The sequence below is a fragment of the Jaculus jaculus genome, chromosome 9, assembly GCF_020740685.1.
Source record: "Jaculus jaculus isolate mJacJac1 chromosome 9, mJacJac1.mat.Y.cur, whole genome shotgun sequence".
Lineage (NCBI taxonomy): Eukaryota > Metazoa > Chordata > Mammalia > Rodentia > Dipodidae > Jaculus > Jaculus jaculus.
Window position 1 is genome coordinate 133,787,488 of NC_059110.1, and position 26,695 is coordinate 133,814,182.

The 26,695-nt window shown below is 47.1% G+C and overlaps 1 protein-coding gene across 4 annotated transcripts; it reads right to left on the reverse strand.

Moving 5' to 3' along the window:
* Nucleotides 1–5,667: 5,667 nt before the first annotated feature.
* Gosr2 (golgi SNAP receptor complex member 2) lies at nt 5,668–26,142 on the reverse strand. Of its 4 annotated transcripts, none has more exons than XM_045158556.1 (6): nt 26,041–26,142; nt 17,800–17,864; nt 15,925–16,030; nt 14,935–15,067; nt 12,040–12,180; nt 5,668–8,348 (listed from the first exon to the last, which is right to left on the reverse strand). In XM_045158556.1, exons 1-6 carry the CDS (start codon nt 26,067–26,069, stop codon nt 8,187–8,189), a joined length of 636 nt encoding a protein of 211 aa, XP_045014491.1. In that variant the 5' UTR covers nt 26,070–26,142; the 3' UTR covers nt 5,668–8,186. The 4 variants fall into 4 exon arrangements, with proteins under 4 accessions (XP_045014491.1, XP_045014490.1, XP_045014493.1 ...); XM_045158555.1 differs by having other exon boundaries at nt 15,925–16,033; XM_045158558.1 differs by lacking the exon at nt 12,040–12,180.
* Nucleotides 26,143–26,695: the final 553 nt, after the last annotated feature.

The following is a 26,695-nucleotide window of genomic DNA, read 5'->3' on the forward strand; positions in this document are numbered from 1 at the left end:
ACAAATGACCATCAATGCTGGTGAGGATGCGGAAAAAGAGGAACCCTTCTACACTGTTGGTGAGAATGCAATCTAGTCTAGCCATTTAAAAAAAAGGCGGGGGGGCTGGACAGATGGCTTAGTAGTTAAGGTACTTGCCTGCAAAGTCAAAGGACCTCAGGTTTGAATTCCAGAACCCACATAAGCCAGATGCACAAGGTGGTGCATGTATTTGGGATTCATTTGCAACAGGTGGAGGCACTGGTGCACCCATTCTCTCTCGGCATTTTTCTCTCTCAAATAAATAAGTTATAAATTAAAAAGCAACAACAACAGGGGCTGGAGAGATGGCTTACTGGTTAAGGTGCTTGTCTATGAAGCCTAAGGACCCCAGTTCGATTCTCCAGGTGCCACTTAAGACAGCTGCAAATGGTGGCGCATGTATCTGGAGTTCACTTGCAGTGGCTACAGGCTCTGGCATGTCCATTCTCTCTCTCCCTAATAAACAAATAAAAATAAAATCTTTAAAAAAGAAATTAAAGGGCTGGAGAGATGGCTTAGCAGTTAAGCGCTTGCCTGTGAAGCCTAAGGACCCCAGTTCGAGGCTTGATTCCCCAGACCCACATTAGCCAGATGCACAAGGGGGCGCACGCGTCTGGAGTTTGTTTGCAATGGCTGGAGGCCCTGGTGCACCCATTCTCTCTGCCTTTCTCCCTCTGTCTGTCACTCTCAAATAAATAAAAATAAACAAAATTAAAAAGAAATTTCAACAACCCCACAAAAACAGGTTCTCCCTGTGCAGCCCAAGTTGTCCTCAAATTCACTCATGATCCTCTCGTCATTGCCTCTCAAGTGCTGAGTTTACAAGTATGTCCCACCATATCCAGCCAAAATTGGCTTTTTGTGTTATAAGGTGCTAATACTGAACCTAAGCCATTTTTCTCCTTCAGTGAACTTCCCAACTCTCCCACGTCTTCAGTGAAAGGCAGATAAAGAGTGATCTTAACTCATTCATTCTAAAATGTCTGCTGGCCCAAAGGTCGCCACAGCTCTCATCCAGAAACTCAACTTGTGGGGCTCCCTGCCGAAGGCGTTTCAGGCTCCTGGACTGCCAACTGCCACAGCGGAAAAAGAAATGGTTTCCTGGACTAGATTGCCATGGTCACTGAGTGCACACCGTCATGTAGCCGCGGGCATTTGACTAGTGCCTGGAGACCACGTCTTTATCTCTACAACATCTTTCTCTACTCTCACCTGCAGCGGTCCTGGGGCAGCATGATTACTTGGCCCTCCTACAGAGGCACCCACTCTCTGCCCTTCGCTGGGTCCCTACACACGCCCTGGGCAAAGAAACTCTTAGCAGAGATGCAGGACGGCGCCACTGGGGATTGGCTCTGCCCACATAGTGCCTGTTGCCGGGTTGTAAAGGGGAAGAAACAAATCAATTTCTTTCTGCCCAGCCCACACCTGTTCCTCTGATGAGTCACCACCATGACGGTTAATCTCGATTGGTAACCTAGGAGACAAATCTCTGGACATGTCTGTGAGTTTTCTAGATCAGGTTAATTGAGATGAGATGGTCCACTCTTAATGTAGGTGACACCACTTCATGAGCTTAGGGCCCTGACTGACTGGATACAATGTGACCAACTTCATCCTGTTCCTGCCACCATGGTGGGCTGTAGTCACTAACCCTGTGAGCCAAAACAAGCGCTGTCATCCAGGAGCTGCTTCTTGTCCGGCATTTGGTCAAAGCAATGAGGAAGATAAACCACACAGCCATCCACCAAGGCTCCTTTGCCTTGGTTCTCCATGGGCTTCAAGTCAGCCACAGAAACCGGGGTCACAGCACTTCCAGTGGCTGCCTCACTGCTTTCAACAACAAAAGGTTGGTCAGGGGCTGGAGAGATGGCTTAGAGGTTAAGGCATTTGCCTGCAAAGCCAAAGGACCTCGGTTCAAGTCCCTAGGACCCATGTAAGCCAGTTGCACCAGGTGGCACATGAGTCTGGAGTTTGCTTACAGCAGCTTGAAGCCCTGGCATACCCATTCTCCCTTAAAAAAAAAAAAAAATTGGTCAGGGCTTATTAATACCCCAGGCCACTCATCTAAAACCTAGCCATTGCTCATCACTTTGTCGTCTCCGTGAAAGCCCTCCCTGGTCAATTCCCTCTCTGAGACGGCCACTCGGAACCTCCGTCAACTGCAGGGACTGTGCTACTTGGACTCATGAACAGTGCTGTCTTGGCAGCTAAATAGCATTAACGGCCTGGCACACCCAGAGGACATTCCGACAGGCCTTCCGAGAGTAGTCCCTCGGAAGTTGAAGAGGTCCTGAGGCCAGGCTCGGCCCACTGCGCAGTTCAGAGCATCTGCCAACCCCAAATAAGGACTTTTTATCTTTCCCTGCTTGTGTGTACTGTGTGTGTTCACCGATGTTGGCAGGAGAACGTCAGCAACCCCCATGACTCACCCTTGTGACCTGTCTCCACTTTGCAGTTTATGAACCGCAGCAATTCTTCAGTCCCCACTCTCCAGAGCTGGGGTTAGAACTTCCAGGCCCCTTCGTTCTTGCACAGAAAGCGCACTTAACAACTGAGCCATCCCCAGCCCGAGTCAGGCTTTAAAAACCCTCCAGGGATTCCAGGAGGCAGCTAACTCTTAAGAGTACCACTTCAGGTCCTCTGGAGTCCATCACCAACACTAGTCCACCATTTAGGCCTCGTGCCCACCAGGGAAGGGACATGACCCAGCTGTCAGTTGGTTCTAATGAGGAGAATGCTGAGTTTACGAGAGGGGTCACATGTGGCTGCCACCATCAGGGCTGCAACCTGAGGGGCTCTGCCTCATGCTCCCTGACTCCTGCACATGGCAGAGGGCAGGGGACATGGTGCTGGACAAGCAGGGCTCTGCCAGCAGGCGCTGGAAGCCAGAGCACACCGAAGCGTATGGACTGTTGCTGTGGCCAACCCCCCTCTTCCTTCCTGGGCCTGGCTAGCTCTGTTATGTCACCAGTACCTGCATGTACCTTGAGGCTACCGTCCCCTTCCTTGGTGCTCTGCATTAGTCACAACTGTCAACCGGTAGCTTATTTAGGGTGACCAGCCCCATTTACTCTGAACTGAGGAGGATGCCAGGATCCAGGCTTTCTTTCTTTTCTTTTGAGGTAAGTCCAACAGACTGGTCTTTTTTTTTTTTTTTAATGTAAGAAAGAATTGGCACACCAGGACCTCCAGCCACTGCAATCAAACTCCAGACACATGTGCCACCTTGTGTGCATGTGCAACCCTGCATCACTGTGCTTCTGGCTTACGTGGGACCTGGAGAGTTGAACATGGGTCCTTAGGCTTTGCAAGAGCCCGAGGCTCTTGTTGCAAATGCAGATAAGATGGTTACACCCCAGCCTCACTGACACTTTCCCTCATGGGGGATAAAGCCACTTTCCCTTTCACTTGACCCACTATTGCCGAAGGCCTAGAAACACACGGCCCATAGTGGCCCAGCAGTGCCCTTGGATTTCGGCTTCCTTCGGGCCTGGCCACACACAGCAGCTTTCAGGACAGCTGCACCCATCTCGGAGTCTGTTACCTACAAGGGCTTGACTCAAGCACCTCCTGGCAGCTTCTGACCCAATAGCTCCTGACTGCTTGCTGTGAGGAAGAGATGTACCTCCCTGTCGTAAAGAACGGCTCCCCGGGAGACAGCAGAGCTAATGGCATGGGGGTAGAAGGCAAGCTTGTGGGGCCGGGTGTGACATGCGCAAAGGGAACATCGTGTGCGTCTGTGCAGAAGCGCAGAAAGCGTCAGGGAGCATGAAACCCTGGGGGGGAGGGGCAGGGGCTCCTGAGAGGCACGGCAGGGCTGCCTGTCTCCCTGGAGTGCCAAGCTCAGCAGACAGAGGGACATCAGTCAGTGAGAGGCACCAGCGGCCAAGGATTTGGCTGTTTTCCCAGCCAGATAACCAGGCTTTCATCCTCTCCAGCTGCTCTAATGTAGTGTCACCAGCGTGAAGTTTGTGGCTTGAGGTGACAATGAGCCACACCTTCCTGACAATCACCTGGGCAGTGCACAATGCCGAGCCCCAACCCTGCCAATTAGTCAGAAGGGGTCAAAGCAAGACCTTCACATGGGTATTTCTAAGACCTTTCGCAGGACTCTGGAGTAGGGTCCACTGCTGGAACCACAGGAATGAGGTAGGGGAGGGATGATGTCAGAGGTTCTGTGGTGGGACACTTACCAACTGCACTGGAGAGGGTAAGCCTCTGCCACACTCAGCCTACCCCCTTCCTACCCCACATGCCACACAAAGTGAATGCACACAAGGAATGATGATGCTCTGGGAAATGTTCTCCATGCCTGTCTGTATGCTGAGACAAGGGCGGAATGGGACAGAGCCTCCAGACCAGTTGGGGTTTCCAAGGTTAGCTCTGGCCGCACTCGAGAGAATCTGGATCTGAAAGGAAGCCAACCAACTTGCAGTTGAAGCCCTTGCTAGGACTCTGGGCAGACCCAGAGGTTGGGCTACAGTCCCCTCTAGTGGCAAGGTGCAAACACAGTTCCATCTTCCACTTTCAGACAATTTGGAATGGAGAACCAGCCATGCAGTCTGAATGGCCTGCAACAAGCCGTGTTTGAGAGTTCCTCACTCGGGACTAGCAGGCCACCTGGGTCTGCACACACCTGTGGTTGACTCCCAGCCAAGCAGAGCAGCTCCAGAACGAGGCAGGACGGTACAGAGCCGGGCAATGAGACTGGCCAAACGAGGGCCAGCTTCTCTGGGGCCCCTGGGTGGCCTCTGAAGTCACTCAGGCTCAGACCCTTATTCGTACAGCATAGTACAGAAAAGATTAGCAGTGAGGGAAGGAGAGATTGCCTCACCTGCAGTAAAGGCAACAGTAAGGGCCTGACCTTGGCCAGAGCACAGGTGACACATCCCCTGTTCAGCCAGTAACAGGTCGAATTTCTCTGCTGCGGCCCACAGCCACAGGCGGGACTCCCCGAGTGCGTCTGCAGTACTTCACGACTTGCATTTGTTTTCTTTTATTGACATTTTGCTCTGATGTGACCTGGTTGTGGTCCTCACTGTGTATTTCAGTTTCAGTTTTTCCTTATTTTTGCTTCCCACTTTGCTCCCGTGGTGCTGGGGACGGAACCCAGGACCCTGTGACGTGAGGCGAGTGCTCTGCGAGAGGACAGCCCCAGCCGTTATCTCCTCCAGTTCCAACACTTCTGGAGTTAGGCAGGTGATGCACAACACCTCTTTTAGATTTTTTTTTTTTTTTTTTTTGCCTGTCACAGATATGTGCTGAGCTATTTTCCAATGCTATCATCTTTAAAACACAAGCCTGTCTGTGAGATGGTGGTTCCAAAACACACACATCAGAACTTTAGAGACCTAAAAACTTTCTAGAATTGGAGAGATGGCTCAGCAGTTAAGGCACTTGTCTGAAAGCCCAAGGACCTGAGTTCAACTTCCTAGTGCCCATATAAAGCCAGACACACACGGTGGTGCGTGCACCTGGCATGACTAGACGTCCTGCTGGACTTTCTCCTCTGCCTGGCCCCCCCCCCCCGTCAATAATTTCTTTTTACTGTTCTAATTCAGCTACCCAGCCCCGAGTGCCTCTGGCCTAGACACACGAAAAAGGGTAAGTCAGGATGAAGAATGGCAAACATATTTGCACAAAATGTTTCCTAAGTAAAATAGATCTCAATTTTATTCTGCTGACATGTTTTGAAAACAAGGAGCGTAAATCCAAATCTGCAAATCAAACCCACTCAAATTCAACAAGGCAAGCTGATTTTAGGGGAAAATCCAGCAACAAAATCTTACTATAAAACCAAGACTCTTGTTTTATTTGGTCCCTTGTACTTAGCTTTTCTTAAGTGGCTATGCCAGGAATACTCATCCAATTAATACAGCCTAAGCTCAAAATTCTTCCTGGTACCTCACTTGTTTCAAACTGTATCAGGTACACCTAACTGCTGCACCCGAAGGGCAGAGACCACGAGCTGGAGCGTCTAGCCAGCTCCATGAAGAATTCACCCTTACTCCGCCAGAGGGCGCTCCCTCCTTGGCATGGGCCCCTTCTCTCTGCTGTGGAGACAGCTGCATTCACCCAATCATATCAAAGCGTTCTCACTGGACACATGGGAATGTGAAAGTTGGCAGTTATATGACAACCAACTCAGTGTGCCCTCCTCACCCAGGGGTCCATGTTGCTGTTCCCTAGCCTCAAACAGTAGAGATCTCCAGCCTACCACAAGTTCTATACCAGAGCAGGGAGACCTGTTTCTAAAGGTACAGCATCAAGTTCATAAGGCTATAAGGCAAGTGTGGAAACGCCATGATCCACTACAAAAGGCATGGGGACGGGAGTTCCTGCCACTCATGGCTCAAGTCAAGTGGCTCAGCTGTGGCTTACATACCCTCCTCCAAAGCATGCTCTTTAGTACGATCCTCAGGAGCCCAGGAGACAGAATAGCCAGGTCTGTGCAGTCTAAAATTTCATTTTATAGCCAGTCAAGAGCTCTGTGCTCAGTGTGATGAAAATTTTACACTGCCTTCCCAAAGTCAGATATAGGTGTGAAGATGCCACAGCTCTGTCCCTGCCAGGGGCCAGTTTTAACTCTGCAGGTTTAACAATCCCTCCTAGAAGAGGGTCACAGAATCTTCCTTTCTGACTATCTTGGGCTCCTTTGGTTAGAGGGGTAGGTAGGACCATCGGATACCATATCTGACCAGAAGTATGAAATTATTAGCTATGAAACTCATGTTAAAAATCTTGACAGTTGAGTAGGTTCACCTATGCCACAGTTTTACACAACAGACCCATTCTGCTGTATCAATGGGAGTAAGGGAGCTGGGATGGGACACATACAGTGAAGAGGAAATAGGACAGGAGAGTTAAGCATAAAAGGAAGGAAGTAGGTGGGGTAAGAAAAAGGTGGGGTTAATACTGACCAAGTTCCCAGCTCTGGGAAATTTTGAGTGTCCTTTTGTCCTGCCATGAGGCTACTATGCTGAGTTGACAAGGCAGGTGTGGCCTGTAACCAACGAACAAATATGCTTGCCAGGTCTTTCTGGTACTCTCAGAGATTAATCACATTAGATGAGCTTCAAGACAGATTAATGATCTAACAAATTCTACAGTACACCAGGTACTGATACAGTCCTAATTAAGTCTGGACAAAGAAGGAAAAAAGGACATGGTCCTTGAAATTGTCTCACAAACACATACTGACCAGGGACATCTCCAGGGCAGCCTACTATGGGCAGAATGCAGGGAAGGCTTAGCTGGCAGTTGCTGAGATATTTCAAGAAAAAGTCGAAGCATTCGAGATGGCAGAAGTAGAGAAGAGACTGTAACTGACAAGTCACTAGCCTTTGTTCATCACTACTTTCTAAGAGGCAAAGGCCTAAGGAGACTTGGGTGGAGGTGCTAAGCTGAAGTCTCTGAACTATAAGAGCCAACCACTATATTAGTGACTGGAAAGAAAAATGACTTGGGCCCGCAGTCTTCAGACTGAACCCTCCCAGGAACACCACTGGCCTCATTACAGGAAGGACAAACACCCAGCAACCACAGAATGGAAAAGCTTACATTATCAGTAATAGTTCAACATCTTTGCCTTCCTGAGGAAACTGTTTCCGGGGAAGGATGACGGGTGTCAGCAGTTAGTCATCTAAATGTCTTTTTTTTTTTGGTAGGGTGTTGGCAAGGAGCAAGTGTGTAAAAACTAATATACTTAAGAAGGTGCAAGAAAAGATGGCCTCTTCCCCCTCTTTCCACTTGTGCTCCAACCCACCCATCAGGAGCCACAAAGACTGGGTGACAAGGTGTGGGCAGGCCTACGTGCAAGGCTCACCACGTAAACTTTTCAGGGTGCGCACCAGCTGTGTAGACAAAACCACCAGGGCCATTCCTTCCCTCTCCCAGTGAGAGTGAGGGCAAGAAGACAGGGATGTCCTCCACTTCCTAAGCACCATGGCATCTTGGCGGCATCAGCTCCCCCTCCCAAGATGTCACAGAAAGCAGAGCAGGTTTGAAACTAGACCGTGGTTAGTCTGGGCGGGGTGTCTTCACAGTGAAGGCAGGCATACATTTGAAAGGCAGCCTCCCCGCCTCCTTACTCGCTTGCTTGCTCACTCGCACGCATACACACACTCGCACATGGTGGGAGAGCGGTCCGGCTCTGGGGTGGCGGTTCACGTCAGGTACTGCACCACGAGGTACATGACTGCACAGGTGAGGAGCATCCCGCCGATCATAAAGAACTTGTCCTGGAAGGCCCGCTTCTCAATGAGCCGCATCACCGTGTTGGACAAGCCCAGCATGTTGGCAATGTCAAGGATCTTCTTCTGAGTCCCCTGGGGCAAATGAGAAGAGACACAAAAACAAAGATCAACCCCACTGCCAAGGATGGGCAGAGGTCACATGAGTTGAGGATTGACCAATGGATATTATCTTGGTTTTGCCCACAGGAGAGAGAAAACAGTATCTACCAGAAATAGATTCAGCGGGTTTTAGGTAAGCATGTAAAGGAATTCAAAAAGGATAAAGTCTTTTCTACAAACAGGGCTGGAACTGGCTCCATAGTAAGTTGCACATGTTTATACATGTCAGAATGAAGCTTGATTCACATTATATATAAGTAAACTTAAGATGGATTGCAGAATTAAACAGAAAAGCTAAAACTACATTAAATCTTTTCAAAAAACATCCAGAGGGTACCTAAAATCTGAAGGTAATCCAGGTATCTACCAACCAGAGGATGAAAAAACTGATGGTGTATCTGCAAAGTGGAACATGGCTCAGCAATAAGAAGAACCTACAGCGTGAATGAAGCCTGGAAGCACGAGAGGAAGAAGTGACGCACAGAACAGCTCCATGAACAGTCCCCAGAAGTGCAAGGCAGGTGGAGGACTCACAGAGCAATCAATCACAACAATGGCTTCCTGGGGGACGGAATTTAACTAAGAAGGGACAAAGTGACCTTTAAGGGAGATACAAAGGCCTGGTGCTTCAGTACCTATACAAGTAAGACCTGCACATACCTCATACCTCAATAAGCGCGCTTGAAGTCAGAATCTCTTACATTCTAAAAAACTACATCAAAAATCTTTTCCTCAGCTTTCTACCTCCAATGACCCTTGATACTAACGTGTTCACTTTGTAGAGTGAAACCTTCAGGGATTCTACTGAGTACAATGTATTTGTAAGTGGCCCCATATGTCACCACCCGCCACCAAACACAACCGCAAGCCTAGGCCACCCAGGCTGCTCTCCTCACTGCTTTCTAATTTTTTAATGTACATTCAATTTCTTATGATGTAACACAGGCAGACTCTGAGTTACTTACATACATGGTACCCACTGTACTTGGATAGATGGACCTGGCCTTCAACCCTATATTCACTTTAAATGAACAACGTAATGAGCAAATGAGAGAAGAGGCCAGGGGAAGAACATGAGACATCACAGATAGGAACTGAGAACCCATGGTACGCCCAGACAAGGATTAAGATGCAATCAAATATATTAAGGGGCTGGAGAGATGGCTCAGCAGTTAAGGCACTTGCCTGCAAAGCCTAAGGACCCATGATCGACTCCATAGATCCCATGTAAGCCAGATGCACAAGATGCATGTGCAAGGTTGCACATACATAAAAGGTGGCACACGCATCTAGAGTCCAGTTACAGTGTCTGGAGGCCTGGAGTGCTAGTTCTCCCTTTCTCTCATAAATAAAAAGCCAGTCTCGGGCTTGCCTCAAAACAAAACAAAAAAACCAAAAACTTAAGGACTGTTAAGATCAAGAGGAAAGGGCTGGAGATTGTGGCCCAGTGGTACAATGCTTGCACAGCATGTCCAAGACCCTGGGTTTGCTCCTCAGCACTGAAAATAAAAATGAACAAAATCAGCTGGGCGTGGTGGCACACGCCTTTAATCCCAGCACTAGGGAGACAGAGGTAAGAGGAGCACTGTGAGTTCAAGGCCACCCTGAGATTACATAGTGAATTCCAGGTCAGCCTGAGCTAAAGTGAGACCTCGAAAAACAAACAAACAAACAAAATTAACAAAATAAGCTGGGTGTGGTGGTGCACACCTTTAATCCTAGCACTCGGGAGGCAGAAGTAGGAAGATCACTGTGAGTTCAAGGCTAGCCTGAGACTACATAATTGAGTTTCAGGTCAGCCTGGGCTACAGCAAGACCCTACCTTGAAAAACCAAAAAAATAAAACAAAACAGAGATCTCAAGTCAAACTTACCTGCTATCAGAGAATAGAAAAATGTGGTTTTCCTTACAATAGTGAGAAATGAGACCCTTACTAAAGATCTTGCTTTATTATAAAAATGCAGATTTCATCATCATATGAAGTTCTAAGATTACCTGAAAATGACCATATGTTTCACACTAGATTTTCAATTCAACTATGGAGCTAGTCTAAATCAAGGTACCTTAGCCTAGTCCCTTCACATTCCTATGTCTCTTTCAAATGGTTTAGGCAGCAAATTCCCTGGCACAGCTGGATGGAGGGCATCAAGAGGTGCAATAGGTGGTATTAGTAGGAATGCAGAGGAAAGTGAGTTACAAAGCTCAGAGTTCAACCCCCAGCACCCAGACGGCTTCCCAGCATGCCATAGTGGAAACCATGCAGACCAGGAGCATATATATGGACTCCTCGGTGACACTACCGATAACTTTTAGCCCACTGGCTCACTTCTGCATTAGTACCACAGGGAGGCTTATCCTAAAAGCTGACTTTTCCCCAGCTGCAGAGAACTTAGTGGTTCTCTACAAAAAGGGCAGGCTGAAGCCGGGTGTGGTGGCACACGCCTTTAATCCCAGCACTTGAGAGGCAGAGGTAGGAGGATCACCATGAATTCAAGGCCACCATGAGACTACATAGTGAATTCCAGATCAGCCTGAGCTAGAGTGAGACCTTCCTGCAAAAAAAAGTGGCGGGGGGGGGGGGCAGGCTGGCTAACTAGTATCCACTTAGAGCTCTGTAGTGGCTATTCTGAAAGAGGCGCACTCCTCCGGGTCACCAGAAACACAACTGCCAGCAGAATGCGAGTGTCACCAAAGCCAGTTTGATTCTTTCTTTGACGAAGATGGTAAACTGTTCAGAAATGTACTGGAAGCCATGGAGCTGACAGCTCAATGTGGCCCAACAAAAACCAAGATAAAGTTCACACTTCCAAGTACTTTCTCACAGCTCAGTGGCTGGGAGTGCTTTATTCCAGGGGACCACACCCTGATAACATGCATAGCCCACACCCCATTAGCCTTCACGGCTGATACAGGAAAGGGCTGCCACTGAAACATCATGACTGACATCAGTCTGTGTAATGTTCCTGTAAACCACTCCCAAGGGGCTGGAGTCTCAGCAGTGCCAATGGGGCAGGCTTCTAGCAATACCCGTGGCTAGAGGGAGAACAAAGAGTTGCATGGAGACCACCATGAACTGTAAATGCTATCTACTGCAAGCTTAGATAGTCTCAAGATACCAACCCTGGGGTTCACAACTGAAGTACAAAAAAGCCTTGGTTTTAGGGCTGGAGAGATGGCTTAGCAGTTAAGGCACTTGCCTGCAAAGCCAAAGGACCCAGGTTCGATTCCCCAGGACTCATGTAAGCCAGATGCATTAAAAAGCCCTGGTTTTAACAATCCATACTTGGAATACTAAGGAAAACCACCCCAGGGGCTGCCACATCTTCATTCTTATGAGAGCAGATTCTATAAAAGAACTGCTCAGCTTATCACTGGTTCTACTTATAGTACCTAAATTGCATGCAGGTTCAGGTTCAGTAAATGGAGAAGGCCCTGGCTATCCAGAGGCTATTGTGGTTCGTTTCAAGTACTGGCAAAGGGAGTTTGGTTACTTTGGCACTAACAATAATTCAACTCCAACAGGAAGGACTTCAAACTCAAGGGCTCTGTCTCAGTACACAACATCACAATCTGGGGACACACAATCATAACATAAATGCAGGTGCCAAACTGTGGGTGAGGCCAACAAGAGGCCTTCTCCCTGTTCCCCCAGCAGGGACCCCACCTTCAAGGTCAGTCTCTGGGCCCTCAGTCCCTCCAGAATACTGTGCCCGCCTCCAATGAGGTCATCCATGCCGTGGTGAATGCTCTGGAGGGAGGAGTTAAACTGCAGTGATTCATCCATGGGTATGGTGGTGTCAGAGTCCTGTGAAAGAAATGCAGGCACTTGATTAACTCTGCTTGCTTGTCAGCTCCTGGGGTCCCATGGCATCTCACCAAGCCACAGAAAACGATGCAAGAATCAGAGAACCCAACAGGGAAGAAAAAACAAAGCCAAGGTATGGGGAGGCCTCTTCTCACACAGAAGTAGAGGAAGCATCAGACTGGTTTCTCTCCAAATGAGTTCTGCTACACAGGGCATCTGCATCATTTCCCCACTGAGGATAATTTCGGAATTCCTTCAAGATCTCATGGGTTTCTCCTAAAGGCTTTTTCTGACTCCTCCTAAAGACAGCAGTTCCAGTGTTCCTTTCTCGTTCATGCCATTGATTGTACATATTTGCGTTTGTTCTTTAGCTATTTTGCCCAGAGCTTATCCCTGTGATTAGATGAAGGATCAAAGAGATAGTGCTTTCTGCCAAAAGGGGTTCAGGATGGGAGTGCACTATGTGGCAGGCAAAGAAAGTTTGCTAAAGAAACAAAGGTAATTAAAAAAAAAAAAAAGCATGGTGGCGCACACCTTTAATCCTAGCACTTGGGAGACAGCGGTAAGAGGATCACTGTGAGTTCAAGGCCAGCCTGAGACGACATAGTGAATTTCAGGTCAGCCTGGGCTAGAGCGAGACCCTACCCTGAAACACTGGAAAAGAAAAAAAAAAGAAGAAGAAGAAGAAAAAGTACAGGTTGAGTACAAGTTATCAGATATGCTTGGGACATGAAATGTCAGATTTTAGAACTTTTAAGACTTTGAAATGACAGCACAGACTTTACCTACTGAGTGGCTCTAATCTGAAATCCTTAGTCAATAATCCATTTTGGAACCCTCTGGATTTTAGGGTTCATATTAAGGCTGCTCTATCAAGACCAATCAAGTAGTTTCTACTTTATAGGCTCAATTATCCTAAAATCACTCAATCCTTACACTATTATTTATTACAGTTCTCATTTGCTCAGGATGAGCAAATGAACACATGAAAGCTTAGAGAGATGGAATAACTTGTCCAAAGAGTCCTGGCACCGAGTGCAGGGCCTGCGATTAATCTAACCTAACTGTAGGGAGAAACGGTGAAATGAATGCCAGAGGCTGATTTCAAAGACTACAGGCTGAGGACAGGGATCGGCTGTGGCCAATCTGAGTGTTCTCCCATTATCTGACCAGAAGACAGCCACCTAAACTCAAGTGTCCACTGGCATGAGGCTAAACCTCCTTTGCTCACCTGCTCAAGTTCAGAACCTTTCTTCATGTGTACATTTGCAATTGTTCGTGGTAACACAGGAGCTCCTCAAGGGGAGAAGCCATGTTTACTAATTTATTCTTGGGTTCCTTGGTAGTCTATATATAGCTAGTGCTCAGTGAGTCAAAAAACTAATATTTAAGATAATAAATGACTTTAATTTATTTGGTAACCATTTAGTTTTTGATAGTTATTTAATTAATAAGTTCCTTTTACATACAAATCTGTATTATCCTCCTTTCTGAAAATGTATGGCATAGGCCATTATCTTCCAGAAAAGGTAAAATGAACAAGAAGTTTCATTTGGCAAGTCATTGTTTATTAACAGCCTACTGTGTTCAGTGCCACATCAGGCTGGCAAATAACAGAACCATCCTGAGAGCTCACTCCTGGCAGAATGGGACATCACAACTATCCAAAGCCTATACAACTTGTTTACTGTGTCTCACAGTGTTCTGCATTTATGAACTGTTAATCTCCACAATCTGCCTACCTGCTCTGGGGAAAGAAAAGCTATGTAGGCATGTTCTGAAGCACCTGGGGAAATTACTGCAACATGTGGATGAAGCAACAGCAGTTACACATCTGCAAAGAGGAACATGATAGGAATTCTAATGACATGTTTAGAAAGTAACAAAATACAAAGCCAAAAGCCATTTAAGTTTGTTCCACAGGCCATGGGCAGGGAATAATCCTACGGAGGTTAAAGGGCAGGGGCAGAGACTTCTAAGAAATCAAACATACAAGCCAGCAGGCCATTTTCCAACAGACTCAAGTCAGGCAGTCCATCTACCACGAAACATCTGTTAACAAATTCTTCCAAATTGCTGCTCAGACCAGGGGCAAAAACATTCTAATGCATCTGCCACTGGAACCACACACATACACAGCACAATGGCAACCGCCTGAAGGCAGCTTTCAGATTCTGCCTTCTCTACAAATGGACTAAATTCTAATCATCTGTCTCTATCTGATCACAAAAACATCTCGGTCACGTGAACTTCCACCTCTGCATCAGACCAGTCAAACCAGGTAATTTTCACCTCTGCCCATTCCTTCAATTTAATGGCTTCCTGTTCAGGTTTTTGTGTTGGAAAGAGAAATCCCTTGCCTAGGTACAGTCGCAGTGGTGATGCACAAAGTCCCCTGTCATTTCCAGTTGGTCGACTTCTCATCAGTCAGCTTTTGGCATTCACTAAAAGGTGAGGCTCAGGGCTAAAGAGATGGCTTGGCGGTTAAGCGCTTGCCTGTGAAGCCTAAGGACCCCAGTTCGAGGCTCGATTCCCCAGGACCCACGTTAGCCATATGCACAAGGGGGTGCACTCGTCTGGAGTTCATTTGCAGTGGCCAGTGGCCCTGGTGCACCCATTCTCTCTATTTCTCTCTATCTGCCTCTTTCTCTGTTGCTGTCAAACAAATAAGTAAAAATAAAAACAAAAAATTTATTTAAAAAAAAAAGGTGAAGCTCAGCTAACTGTGGTACAACCCTAGCATGTCAGGCTTACGTTAGTGGTGAATGTACGGGACAGAAGCTCCTCTCGCTGTCTCTCCTGCTGCTCCCTAGCATAACGCCGGTGCTGAAAGTTCCGGAGAGCAGTCTGCAGGTGCTGCACATCATACTTCAACTGGTCGACACGACTGGAATTGATGGAGAGAGAGATTAAATTCCAGGAACCCAGGGTAGCACAATTTGAGGCAGCCAGGCTGTGTACTAAGGGAAAGACCTTTCCTTACTTTTCCCCCCCAGAGCCCATCCTATTCCCCAGAATCTGATGTTCATCAATGAGGCTCAAGTGAAGAAGCAACTAGTGACTAAAGTGAGCAGAGCAGACAGGATTCCAGCAGCTTTACTTAAATATCTGCTGTGCTCTAATTCTGGATACATGTCAGCAAACAGGTGACAGGAAGCAGGATCCATGACCCATTCCTGACCTTCTACGGATTATATCGCACTCCTGGAAGAAGCCCAAGGGCATCTTTGAAGTACAGCATCAATGAAGTTTCATAAAACTTTTGGGAGCAGGGGTCAGGTTGGAGGTGGTGAGGGTGGTTTCATTGGAATTTCATGGTGGAGTATCAAACCTTAGATCAGTATTTCATTATAAATAGCTGATTGAAATGATTAAGAGCACAATTTAATTTCAACCACGAAGAACCCAGTGGGAACCAAACAGCAAAGCCAAACTCCCCAGCAGCAATAGGCTTTAAGTAGCCAGAGGTTTGGTCAGAAAAACAGAACTGAAGGTAAATTTTCAAAATGACCTCAACGAGTTAAGAGATCACAATCACAGCTTTCCAAAACACAGACCTCATACTGATTCTGAGGCAGGAATCACTCAGATAGAACTGTGCCTTTGGGTGAGACTAACTTTGCAATCTTCATTTCTCCAATATGTACGCGGATTTTCAGAATATTCTTCAGCCACCTCCCACCCCAACAAAAGTCTGCCTTGGTGGGCCTGGGGTGTCAAAGCCATACCGGGGTCAGCACTTACAGTTTGGCATTCTGCCTTTTATTGGGGGGTTCCTTGCTTGATAAAATCTCCAGGCGTTCTAGACGGCTGAATATCTGGTCTATGCTTGCTTGGATTTCATTTTCTACTACTGCACAAAAGAGAAAAAAAGAATAATTGCTGGGAAAAAGATGGTAAACAAACTAGAGTGATAAACCAAATACATTTTTCCATATTAAGCAAATATACTGAAAATATGTATTTCAAAAGAAGAGGGCTAGAGAGATGGCTTAGAGGTTAAACGCTTGCCTGTGAAGCCTAAGAAGCTCACATTAGCCAGAAGCACAAGGAGTCGCATGTGTCTGGAGTTCATCTGCAGTGGCTGCAGGCCCTGGCGTGCCCATTCTATCTGCCTCTTTCTCTGTCTGTTACTCTCAAATAAATAAATAAAAATAAACAAAAATAATTAAAAAAAATTTTTTTAAAGAACGTACATACAAATTCATCAATTCAAGGCATACTGTGTTTCAAAGTGTGTGTGTGTGTGTGTGTGTGTGTGTGTGCGTGCGCGCGTGCGTGCACATAAACACACATAGATATACAGAGCTATTAACTGTCCTTCCTAAACTGAACTGCAGGATAAATTTCCTACCTTTAGAAAATAAAACAAAAATTCAGATACAGATTATGAACACCTAAGAAAAAGACCTCTGGGACTGATAAGATGGCTCAGCAGTGAGAGGTGCTTGCTTGTAAAACCTGTTGGCCTGGGTCAATTCCCTAGCCACCTACATAAAACAAAAAGTGGTACAAACATCTAGTGTTCATCTGCAGGGCAAAAGACAGCTGCACGCACACACACATACATTCTCTCTCTCTTTAAAAGGGAAAAAAAAATCTGCCAACCGAATTCCCTACCACAACGAGGTTTAAAAACATGAAGGATGATTAGTATGAAAACACCCAGAAGCTTTCTACAAAAACAGGTGGGCTGAGCTATGTTGCAGCCCTCAAAATAGATCACCTATCAGTAGGAAAGACCCAGGAAAGAACTCCGAGGTAGAAAGATGTGATAGCCATTTTCCTTCTCCCCTATGATAAAGCAGTTAAAATGACCTCTTTCCATTTCTAATCGGGCAGCAGCGAGATTGTCGGGAAGGCAAACAAAGGCCAATGGGCAGAGACTAAACTGTGCACAAAAGAGAGTCTAGGCAGCACTGCGCCCCACCAAGAAGTGACAGCGATGGCCCACCCTTCCTAGGCCTCTGCACCTGCTACACAGTCAGCATAGATTAGGGCACGGTGGGGTGCAGGGCCAAGTGAGGAGCCACTCTGGGAGTGGTGGGAGGAGCGGAGGACACAGACACAGGCCTCGTGAGAGCTAGGAGAGTGCTGACAAGAGCTTCGGTGGGAGTGTCGACAAGGCTGACTTGCAAAGGGGCCTTTTTTGGGAGCAGAAATGAAACTCCAAAACAAAACCAGCATGCTTCTCAAAAGAAACCATGGTGTGGGAACTAAACTAATTAATATTGCTATTTGTTTCTCAATAATCCTCCTAAAAAGCTCGAGTTATCAGCTCCAAATGGCCAGTTCCAGTTCAGCATCTCTGAATTTTCTGGAGTGCATTCCTCTGAGGACTAGGTAATTAGATTAAGACAGATGGGGAAAGAACTTCCATTCCCATGGGGCCATGTCAGGTTGAATGGAGGGGTAATGGGGGATAAGTCTGGTGGGATTCCAAAGGGCACAATCAGGGAAATCAGCGACTTTGCCATAGGGTTTTCTGTCCACTCTAACAACAAAACTCATTCCATGCTAAATCATTAAGGCCCTGAGGCAGAATGTGGTCAGGAAACCCAGCCCATTAGCACGATGTCACCAGCGAAAGGACTCTGGTCTCGGTGGTTAATTACTCACAGTGCACAGACTGCTTGTCTGCTGTCTCCAGGCGTCCCATATGAGACTGGATCTCGTGGACCTGCCTATCAAAGGAAGAGGGAGGAAATGAGTGAGACAGCAATCATCCGTCAGGAAAGATAACTTTTTTTTTTTTTTTTGATGCCAACTTACAACTGATTTAAATTAACAGCGCTGCTGAACTGTGAAATTTATGGGTGGTGTTTTAGCCCCCCACCCCCACCTGCCACTCCTGCCAATTTTGGCATCGTTTCCAATATCCTAATGCTAGTAATAGTAATACTGATAATATTCAGTGAGGACCTACTGTATGTGAGACGCTGCTATGTCAATAACCCTGTGAGGAAAGCACTATCATCATTCTTACTTAATAATAAATAAATAAATAAATAAATAAAAAGTCTATGTTATTTGTTCAAGTTCACACAGTAAGTGATAAACCTCAACCTGGGCACAGCCAATCCCACTCTCTGTTCTATGACCCAATGTGCTGAGTACTGGTCTGGATTGGCATGAGTCAAAGGGCAAAGAAGATGTAATCCTTGCCCCTGAGAAACAATGTAATTAGGAATGGTGGCCAGAGACATGAGAAAGCCCTCACTTTACGAGAAAAATAACACAAATAAGCATAAACAAACAAAAAGCTGAGGTGCTCTGCACAGGGGATGAAGCAAATAGAGGTGAAGAAAGTATAAGCTAGGAAGTTTGATGGACGAAGGGAGTTGTGCTTGGTTGGTTTGGGGGATGAGATCTCACTATGCACTCAAGGCTAGCCTTGAACTTGCAATCCCTTGATCTCTCATTCTGGAGTGCTGACTTACAGTTGTGTGTACTACTGCACTGGACTAGGACTGAGGAAGTTCTGAGCACCACTGTGAAGGGAGACGGGTTTAGGCTTCAAGGACAGCCTGTGAGAGAGAGCGGAGGGACCAGGTAGCTCGGTGGGAGAGAGATTAAGAGGAAGGCCCTGAAAGATAGGGATCTCCTGTTTGGTAAACATTTTTCCTAGGATAGAAGGAGACTGCCATGTCATTTGGAAAAACAACAGATCCCAGACATCATCAGCCCCAGAGTGTCATCTAGAGGCTTCCCAGGACCTGGCCAAAATCACCTTCAGAATTTTCTAATGGACCCACTTCACCTGTTGGTCCTTGGAATGCTGCTTATGCTAGCCCCAACAGCAGCCTGTCTCTGTTACCCCCAGCAGCCCTCAAGGTAAAGCTGAACACTCCTCCACTGAGTACGATAGACCATGACCTCAAATTTACCAGGGCCGTCCAGAAGCCCCAATCCGGTTTTCGTTTGCCTATAGTGTTTTCCAGGTCTTCTTTGCAGCTTCTAAACATGACCTAGTATAAGAGAGGCCAGGCCAACTATCCTAAGGACTTCCTGAATGCTCCCACGCAAGACTTGTGGCCCCGAGAAGCAACCAGAAATCAGATCACTACTAGAGTCTGACGCCTACACTGCTTCAAAGAGGGGAGTGCAGGGTTCTTTGAAAAGGAAGGCGTGGAAGTAGAGTAATAGAGAAATGCAGCTTGAGGTGCCCTCCACACGGAACACCTGGCTGACCAGAGGTGGAACACCACAGGGTAACCATAAGAACTAGAGGACTGACAGCAACACTCATGAGCAGAATTAAGACTCTCAGCAGAAGCAAGATGCGGACAGCGAGATCAATTTGCAATGGTGACTTGAATAAAGCTAATCAGAAAGCTGGGGTTGGGCTGTGGAGATGGCTCAGCAGCTAAAGGTACCTGCTTGCAAAGCCTGACTGCCCTGGGTTCAATTCCCCACTATCCATGTACATACAGCTAGATGCACAAAGTGGGACATGCATCTAGAGTTCGTCTGCAGTGGCAAGAGGCCCTGGTGCACCCATTCTCTCTCTCTCTGCCTCTTTCTCTCTCTCTCAAAAAAAAGTTGGTGTCATTATCAGTAAGAACAGAAACTACAACAAATGTGGGGCAGGCAAAACAAATCGTCAAGACAACTCTGACTAGTTACTCAACCTACTAGTAATTCAGGAAAACACATTAAAACCAATGTGATCACACTGCTCCCATCAGACTGACAAAGTTGAATGTCAGAGGACACAACATGCACGCTAACATGGATGGGGGAAACCACACATGGCTAGTCAAATAGCTTTCGGACAATTCTTGGTAGGATCGATATGCATCCATCACGTGACCCGGCATCACACTGCTAGTAACATGTCCTAGAGAGTCTGGTCTATACTGAGCTACATGTAATAAAGATGTTCATCAGAGCATTTCGGACAGGCCTATAACCAACCATTCCTAATTCTAAGTCCCAAAAGTTCTAAACAAACAAAATGTCTCCAAAGCTTTGTAAGTCAGTAACAAATTAATTAGGTGGTGGAGACTGATCAGGCATGAATTTATGTGTGGTTAATTGTATATTTCACACATCCTGTACTGTCCTTGTTGGCGATGTTATATGACACAGGAGACATGTAATATTTTTCTTCCTGAAGAGCTACAAGGAATCTGAATTTCAAAGTTGTTTATTGCTAAGGGTTTCAAAAAAAGGACTATGGACAGAGCACCTAAGAAAGAATTCATCAAGAAGGAAATCAGTGGTTCAGCAGTTTAAATGACATCTATATCTATTCACATCAACAGATAGTAAGATATTAAATAGAGAAAGTACATCAGTATCCTTTTGATCGATTAAAAAACACACAAAGCAGTAGTATATATATATTGCTTGTGAACACCAATACAAGAACAGTATCACTGAAAGGAGGCTGTTATCTTAGGTGAGGAGACAGAACATGTGTGGAAGATTTTGATTCAGTTTCCATCTTTTTTATTTATTTATTTATTTATTTATTTATTTATTTGAGAGCGACAGACACAGAGAGAAAGACAGATAGAGAGAGAGAGAGAGAGAATGGGCGCGCCAGGGCTTCCAGCCACTGCAAACGAACTCCAGATACGTGCGCCCCCTTGTGCATCTGGCTAACGTGGGACCTGGGGAACCGAGCCTCGAACCAGGGTCCTTAGGCTTCACAGGCAAGTGCTTAACCGCTAAGCCATCTCTCCAGCCCCAGTTTCCATCTTTTAAATCAATAATGTGAAGCACACATATTAGTATGAATCCTAACTATTTTTATGTGTTTGCAGTATTTACTAGTAACCCTAACAGCTCAATAAAGCTCATCATTCACTTACTTGCTCACTCATTCACACATTCAAGAAATAAGTGGCCAACACAATCATGATGGCCCATAGGCAAGTGGAAAATGAAGCCACAGGTCCATGTGTAGTAGAAAAGAATATAGTGAGGACACCGCTGGATGCCTGTGATGCTTTGGAGCACAAGTCGTTGTCCCAAGATATCTTATAAATACAGCTTGGTGGGCTGGGGAGATGGCTTGGTGGTCAAGGCGCTTGCTAGCAAAGCCAAAGGACCCAGGTTCAATTCCCCAGTATCTATGTAAAGCCGGACACACAAGGTGATGCATGCATCTGGAGTTCGTCTGCAGTGGGTAGAGGTCCTGGTGCACCCATTCTATCTGCTTCTTTCTCTCTCAAATAAATAAAGAAATATCTTTAAAATATTTTAAAAATAAATACACATTGGTGACACTATAGACCTGAGAGATCTGTGGCAGGGTAAAAATGACACTGGAGAGAAGTTCTTCATGACATCTGGACTTGACATAAAGAGGAGAAATGGGCTTGTTCCCTGCTGCTGCTTATGAGCGTCCCCAACCCAAAGGGGCATGTGTCAAGATGCCGTATTGCAGCCTGACTCAGGAAACAAACAACAGCAAAGCAAAAACTGGAAGAATCATTAAGAACGGTCTCTTCAAGGAAAAGGAGGGCACGGGCTGGGGACATGGCTCAGCAGTTAAAGGCACTTGTTTGCAAAGCCTGCCAGACCAAGTTCAATTCCCCAGTACCCAGGTGGAGCCAGATGCACAGGGTGGTACATGCATCCGGAGTTGGTTTGCAATGGCACAAGGCCCTGGGGTGCCTATACATGCTTATTCTCTCTCTCCTCATAAATAAATAATTTAAAAACATAATTAAAAATGTGGGACAGAACCCTGCATGTTTCAACACAGGGTCCATGGACTGTGCAACAAAGTAGAACTCTAGTGGAAGCCCACGCTAATGCCTCTCAAGTCTTGTACTCTATGAGGACACAGGAGAGACGATACTAATTCTCTCTCTCTCAAATAAGTACATTTTTTTTTTAAATTTTTATTTATTTATTTGAGAGCGACAGACACAGAGAGAAAGACAGATAGAGGGAGAGAGAGAGAATGGGCGCGCCAGGGCTTCCAGCCTCTGCAAACGAACTCCAGACGCGTGCGCCCCCTTGTGCATCTGGCTAACGTGGGACCTGGGGAACCGAGCCTCGAACCGGGGTCCTTAGGCTTCACAGGCAAGCGCTTAACCGCTAAGCCATCTCTCCAGCCCAAATAAGTACATTTTTAATGTACAGAAGAGGTAAGCACATTTTTAAAAACATATTTTATTTATTTATGAGAGAAAGAATGGGCATGCCAGGGCCTCTTGCCACTGTAAATAAACTCCAGATGCATGTGCCACCTTGGGCATCTGGCATTACAGGGGTACTGGGGAATGGAACCTGGGCCATCAGGGATTACAAACCAGCACCTTTAACCGCCAAGCCATCTCTTGAGTCCATAAACAAATTTTATTTGTAAAATGTAAGCCAGACGCACAGTGATGCAAGCGTGCAAGGTTGCACATGCATATAAGGGGATGCACACATCTGGAATTCAACTGCAGTGGCTGGAGACCCTAACATGCCAATTATCAATCTCTCTCTCACATATTCTCACATTAAAAAAAAAAAAAAAAAGGCAGTCTGTTGGGCTTGCATCAAGGACAAAAAGGTCATTGAAACTGGGCTCAGGGATGACACATGCCTGTAATCCCAGCTACCTCAGAAGCTAAGGCAAGAAGATATTGAGTTTGAGGATAGTCTAGACAAGATAGTAAGGCCTGCCAGACCAGGTTCAATTCATAGCAAAATCCTGTCTCAAAGGAAGGGGAACGAAGTTCTTGAAACTACCCACCCACATGCACAATACCACCATGAGCAGGAAACAGGGCTTGGGAGTTAAAAGATCTTTGTTGAAGGGATGGTTCGACTATGTGCAAGCTGACAGACACCGAGCAAGTCATTGAACCCCTCGATGTTTCAGTCTCAACTGTGCAACAGAGCCGCTAACGATAACCATTTAAAGGATTACAGAACCTGGGTGAGTTTAATATTGTTTTTAAAAGTAGTGGGTCAAGCTGGGGTAGTGAGGCATACTTGTAATCCTAGTGCTTGGGAGGCGGAAGCAGGATTCCAAATTGGAGGCCAGCCTGAGCTACATAGCAAGTTATAGGCTCATCTTGGCTATAGAGAAAGTGAGAGAAAAGCAGATAGAGAGATTGGACATGCCAGGGCCTTCAGCTGCTGCAAACAAATTCCAGAGGCATGCGCCACCTTGTGCATCTGGCTTACATGGGTTCTGGGGAATTGAACCTGGGTGCTCTAGCTTTGCAGGTGAGCATCTTAACCACTAAGCCATCCCTCCAGCCCTCTTTTTTTTGCATCTGGTTTTACATGGGTACTGGAAACTTGAACCTGGGCCAGTAGGCTTTGCAAGCAATTGCCTTTTATCACTGAGTCATCTCCCCAGCCCACTTCTCTGTTTTCCATTGCACTTAGCCTTTACCTCTAAGAAGGCAAAATCTAAAAAGGAAAAGCTGGAGCTGGGGAGATGGCTCAGTGGTTTAGGTGCTTGCCTGCAAAGCCAAAGGACCTATGTTCAATTCCCCAGGACTCACATAAACCAGATGCTCAAGGCGGCACATGCATCTGGAATTCATTTTCAGTGGCTGGAGGCCCTGGCATGCCCATATTGTCCCTCTCTCTCTGCTTCTTCCTCATAAATAAATAAATAAATAAAGGAAATGCTGGACTTGAGATAATGGTTTTAAACCCAACTACTCACTAAACCCATCTTAAGAGCTTGTTCAGTATAGAGCTGCTCATGCCTCAGACCTACTGAATCCAAATGAGTAGGGATGAGATACAGCATAGCTGATGCAAATGTAGGCATCATTACAACCACTGGGGTCTCAAAAACAAGCCTGGCTATCAGCACCTCTATGAAGTTCACCTTAACAAAAACTGTTATATTGTTTAAGCACAGGGTGTTCTGGGCTTTTGTTTTCTTTTGTTTTGTTTCTGAGGTAGGGTCTCACCGTAGCCCAGGTTGACCTGGTCCTCAAACTCACAATGATCCTCCTTAACTTTGCCTTCCGAGTGTTGGGATTAAAGGTATGTACCACCACACCTGGAGGAGGTTTTGTTTTTAATCTTCATCAATGCAGTGCTTCGCAGGTTACAAGCTTACAGGACTTTGAAGCACTGATGCCAATGTATTTTCATGTGCACAGCAAAAGATAATCACAAACTGAGTTCAAAGTTCCACGAAAAGGAATATATCCTGTTGCTGTATTGTCCATTCAGCAACTAACAGATTAACTTTAAGGTACTAGGCCCACAGTGCCTTTTACTGGAAAAGATCTGCCCTTTCTTAGTAACAGGAGTATGATTTCCCATTTCATTCCTTTTCCAAATGACAGACCAGTTCTTCAAAGTCTCTTCTTACATTTTTTATATAAGAATAGGGATCCCTGGTGTAAAGCAATTCTGTCACTATAGTGTATTTTTTATATTTTCAGCCACTCAAATCAAACACTTCATTGCCAAAATGAAAAGAAATCATAGGCTTAGACAAATAGAGTGAGAGAGGGGGCTGGGAAGGTGGCTCAGCAACTAAAGGCTACAGGTTCTGGTGTGCCCATTCTCTCTATCTGACCTCCTCCCCATATAAATATTTTTTCAAAGTGTACATCTTAGTCAGGTGTGGTGGCACACTAATCCCAGCACTCGGGAGGCAGAGGTAGGACCACCGTGAGTTCGAGGCCACCTAAGACTACATACTGAATTCCAGGTCAGCCTGGACTAGAGTGAAACCCTACTTCAAAAAAATAAATAAAAAAAAAAAAGTGGTACATCTGCCACTGGTTTGCAGTGAGCAATGAAACCCTGGTGTGTGTGTATATATGCACACTTATTTGTTTAAAAAAGGTAAGAAAATGGAACAGAAGTTAACAGGGGCTCTGGATGGGAGCTTCTGTTTTAATGGGTACAAAATTTCTTTTTAGGATGATGAGAAGCTCTGGAAATGGATAGTAGTATAAAGCGACAGTTAACTTAATGCCATTTAATCATACACTTAGAAATGGTTAAAAAGGTGAGTATTATGTTGTGTATATTTTACCACAATAAAAGTAAACCCTTTAAAAAATAGGTATGGGGCTGGAAGGATGGCTTAGCGATTAAGGCACTTGTCTGTGGAGCTTAAGGATCCAGGTTCAATTCCCCAGAACCCACATAAGCCAGAAGCAGATAGTGGCACATGCATCTGGAGTTGTCTGCAGTGACTGGGGGCCCTGATGCAACCAACCATATTCTCTCTCTCTCTCTCTCTCTCTCTAGTAAACAAATAAAATTAAGCATTCTTTGAAAAAAATAGGTATAGCCCCCTTATGCCCAACCACATGACACAAGTTACGAAAACGCTGGTCAGCGGGCATAAAGGCCACACGGCGTGGAATCTGAATGATGAGGCGCCAAGCCAAAACTGGGTCTCCTTAAAGGTAACCTGTCGCCAGATAACTGGCCATAATAATGAAGGCTACTGGTAATTGCTTTCCAACCCGAAAGCATGTTCCCTAAGATCTATCCAATCACAGTGAAAACACTTTTTCTTCCTCTTCTTCCGTACAACCCTCGACGCTCCGGACCAAACAGTGAGCGCCTAAGGACCCAAGCCTCGCCGGCGGCTTCTCCATCTCCCCCGGAGCTCTGCACCGGCGGGTGCCGGCCAACGCGCTCCGACCTCCGGGTGCTGCTTTCCTGCTGCCCAGTCTACCCGGCGGGCAGTCCCGGCTGGCCGAGCCCCGGAGCCATGGGGCCCCGAGCCCTTCGTCGCCGTCCCCCCGCCCGCCCCCCAGGCCGGACCCTCTCGGCGGAGCCCGGGCAGCCGCCAAGGGGTGACGACCTCGCGGAGGACGGGCCCGGCCCCCACGCGCGCACTCGCCGAGCCCGCCGCCCCGCCCCGCCCCGCGCCCGGCCCCGGCCGGGCCCGCTCCCCGGCGCTGCCCTCACTTGTGCGTCTGTTGGTACAGCGGCTCCATGGCGCCGGGCCGCGCCGGGCCCCGACTCGGCCTTCCTCGGAACACGTCCTCACGGCCGCACTTCCGGCTTCCGGCGCCGCACTTCCGGCCCCGCCCCGCCCCGCCCCCGCGGGCCGCGCGCCCGCGCCCGCCGCTCCCTGCCGGCGGTGGCCGCGTGCTGAAGTGGGCGAAGCGGAGCGGGCGAGGAGAGCGGCAAGAGCGGGGACGCACGGCGCTCGCGGCCCGGCCCCACGGCGGGCTGCGGGGAAGGCTTGCGCCGAAGCCCAGCGTCAGCATCGACGCGGGCGCGGGAGGCCGTCGCGGGCTCGTGACGTCAGGGCCGCTGCGGGCGCGCCCCCGCCGCTCTCGGTCGGCCGGTTCCGGCGAGCCTTCGCCCTGAGGCCGGGCTGTCGAGGGCTTCCCTGGCACACAGCCTTCCTGTCCCTCTCCCCCTTAGCCTTCGCCGAGTATCCTTCTGGCGCTGAGTGGCCTGTGTGACGTGACGCGGGGAGAGCCACATTCCTCCGCTGCTCCAAGAGATCGCTAGGAAAAGCCAGGGAGGTACGTGCACAGAAGGGACACTCTAAAAGGCACATCGTCCCAGGAAACCTAAAGGAAATGAGCTGAGGTCGTCTGCGGTGGGAGAC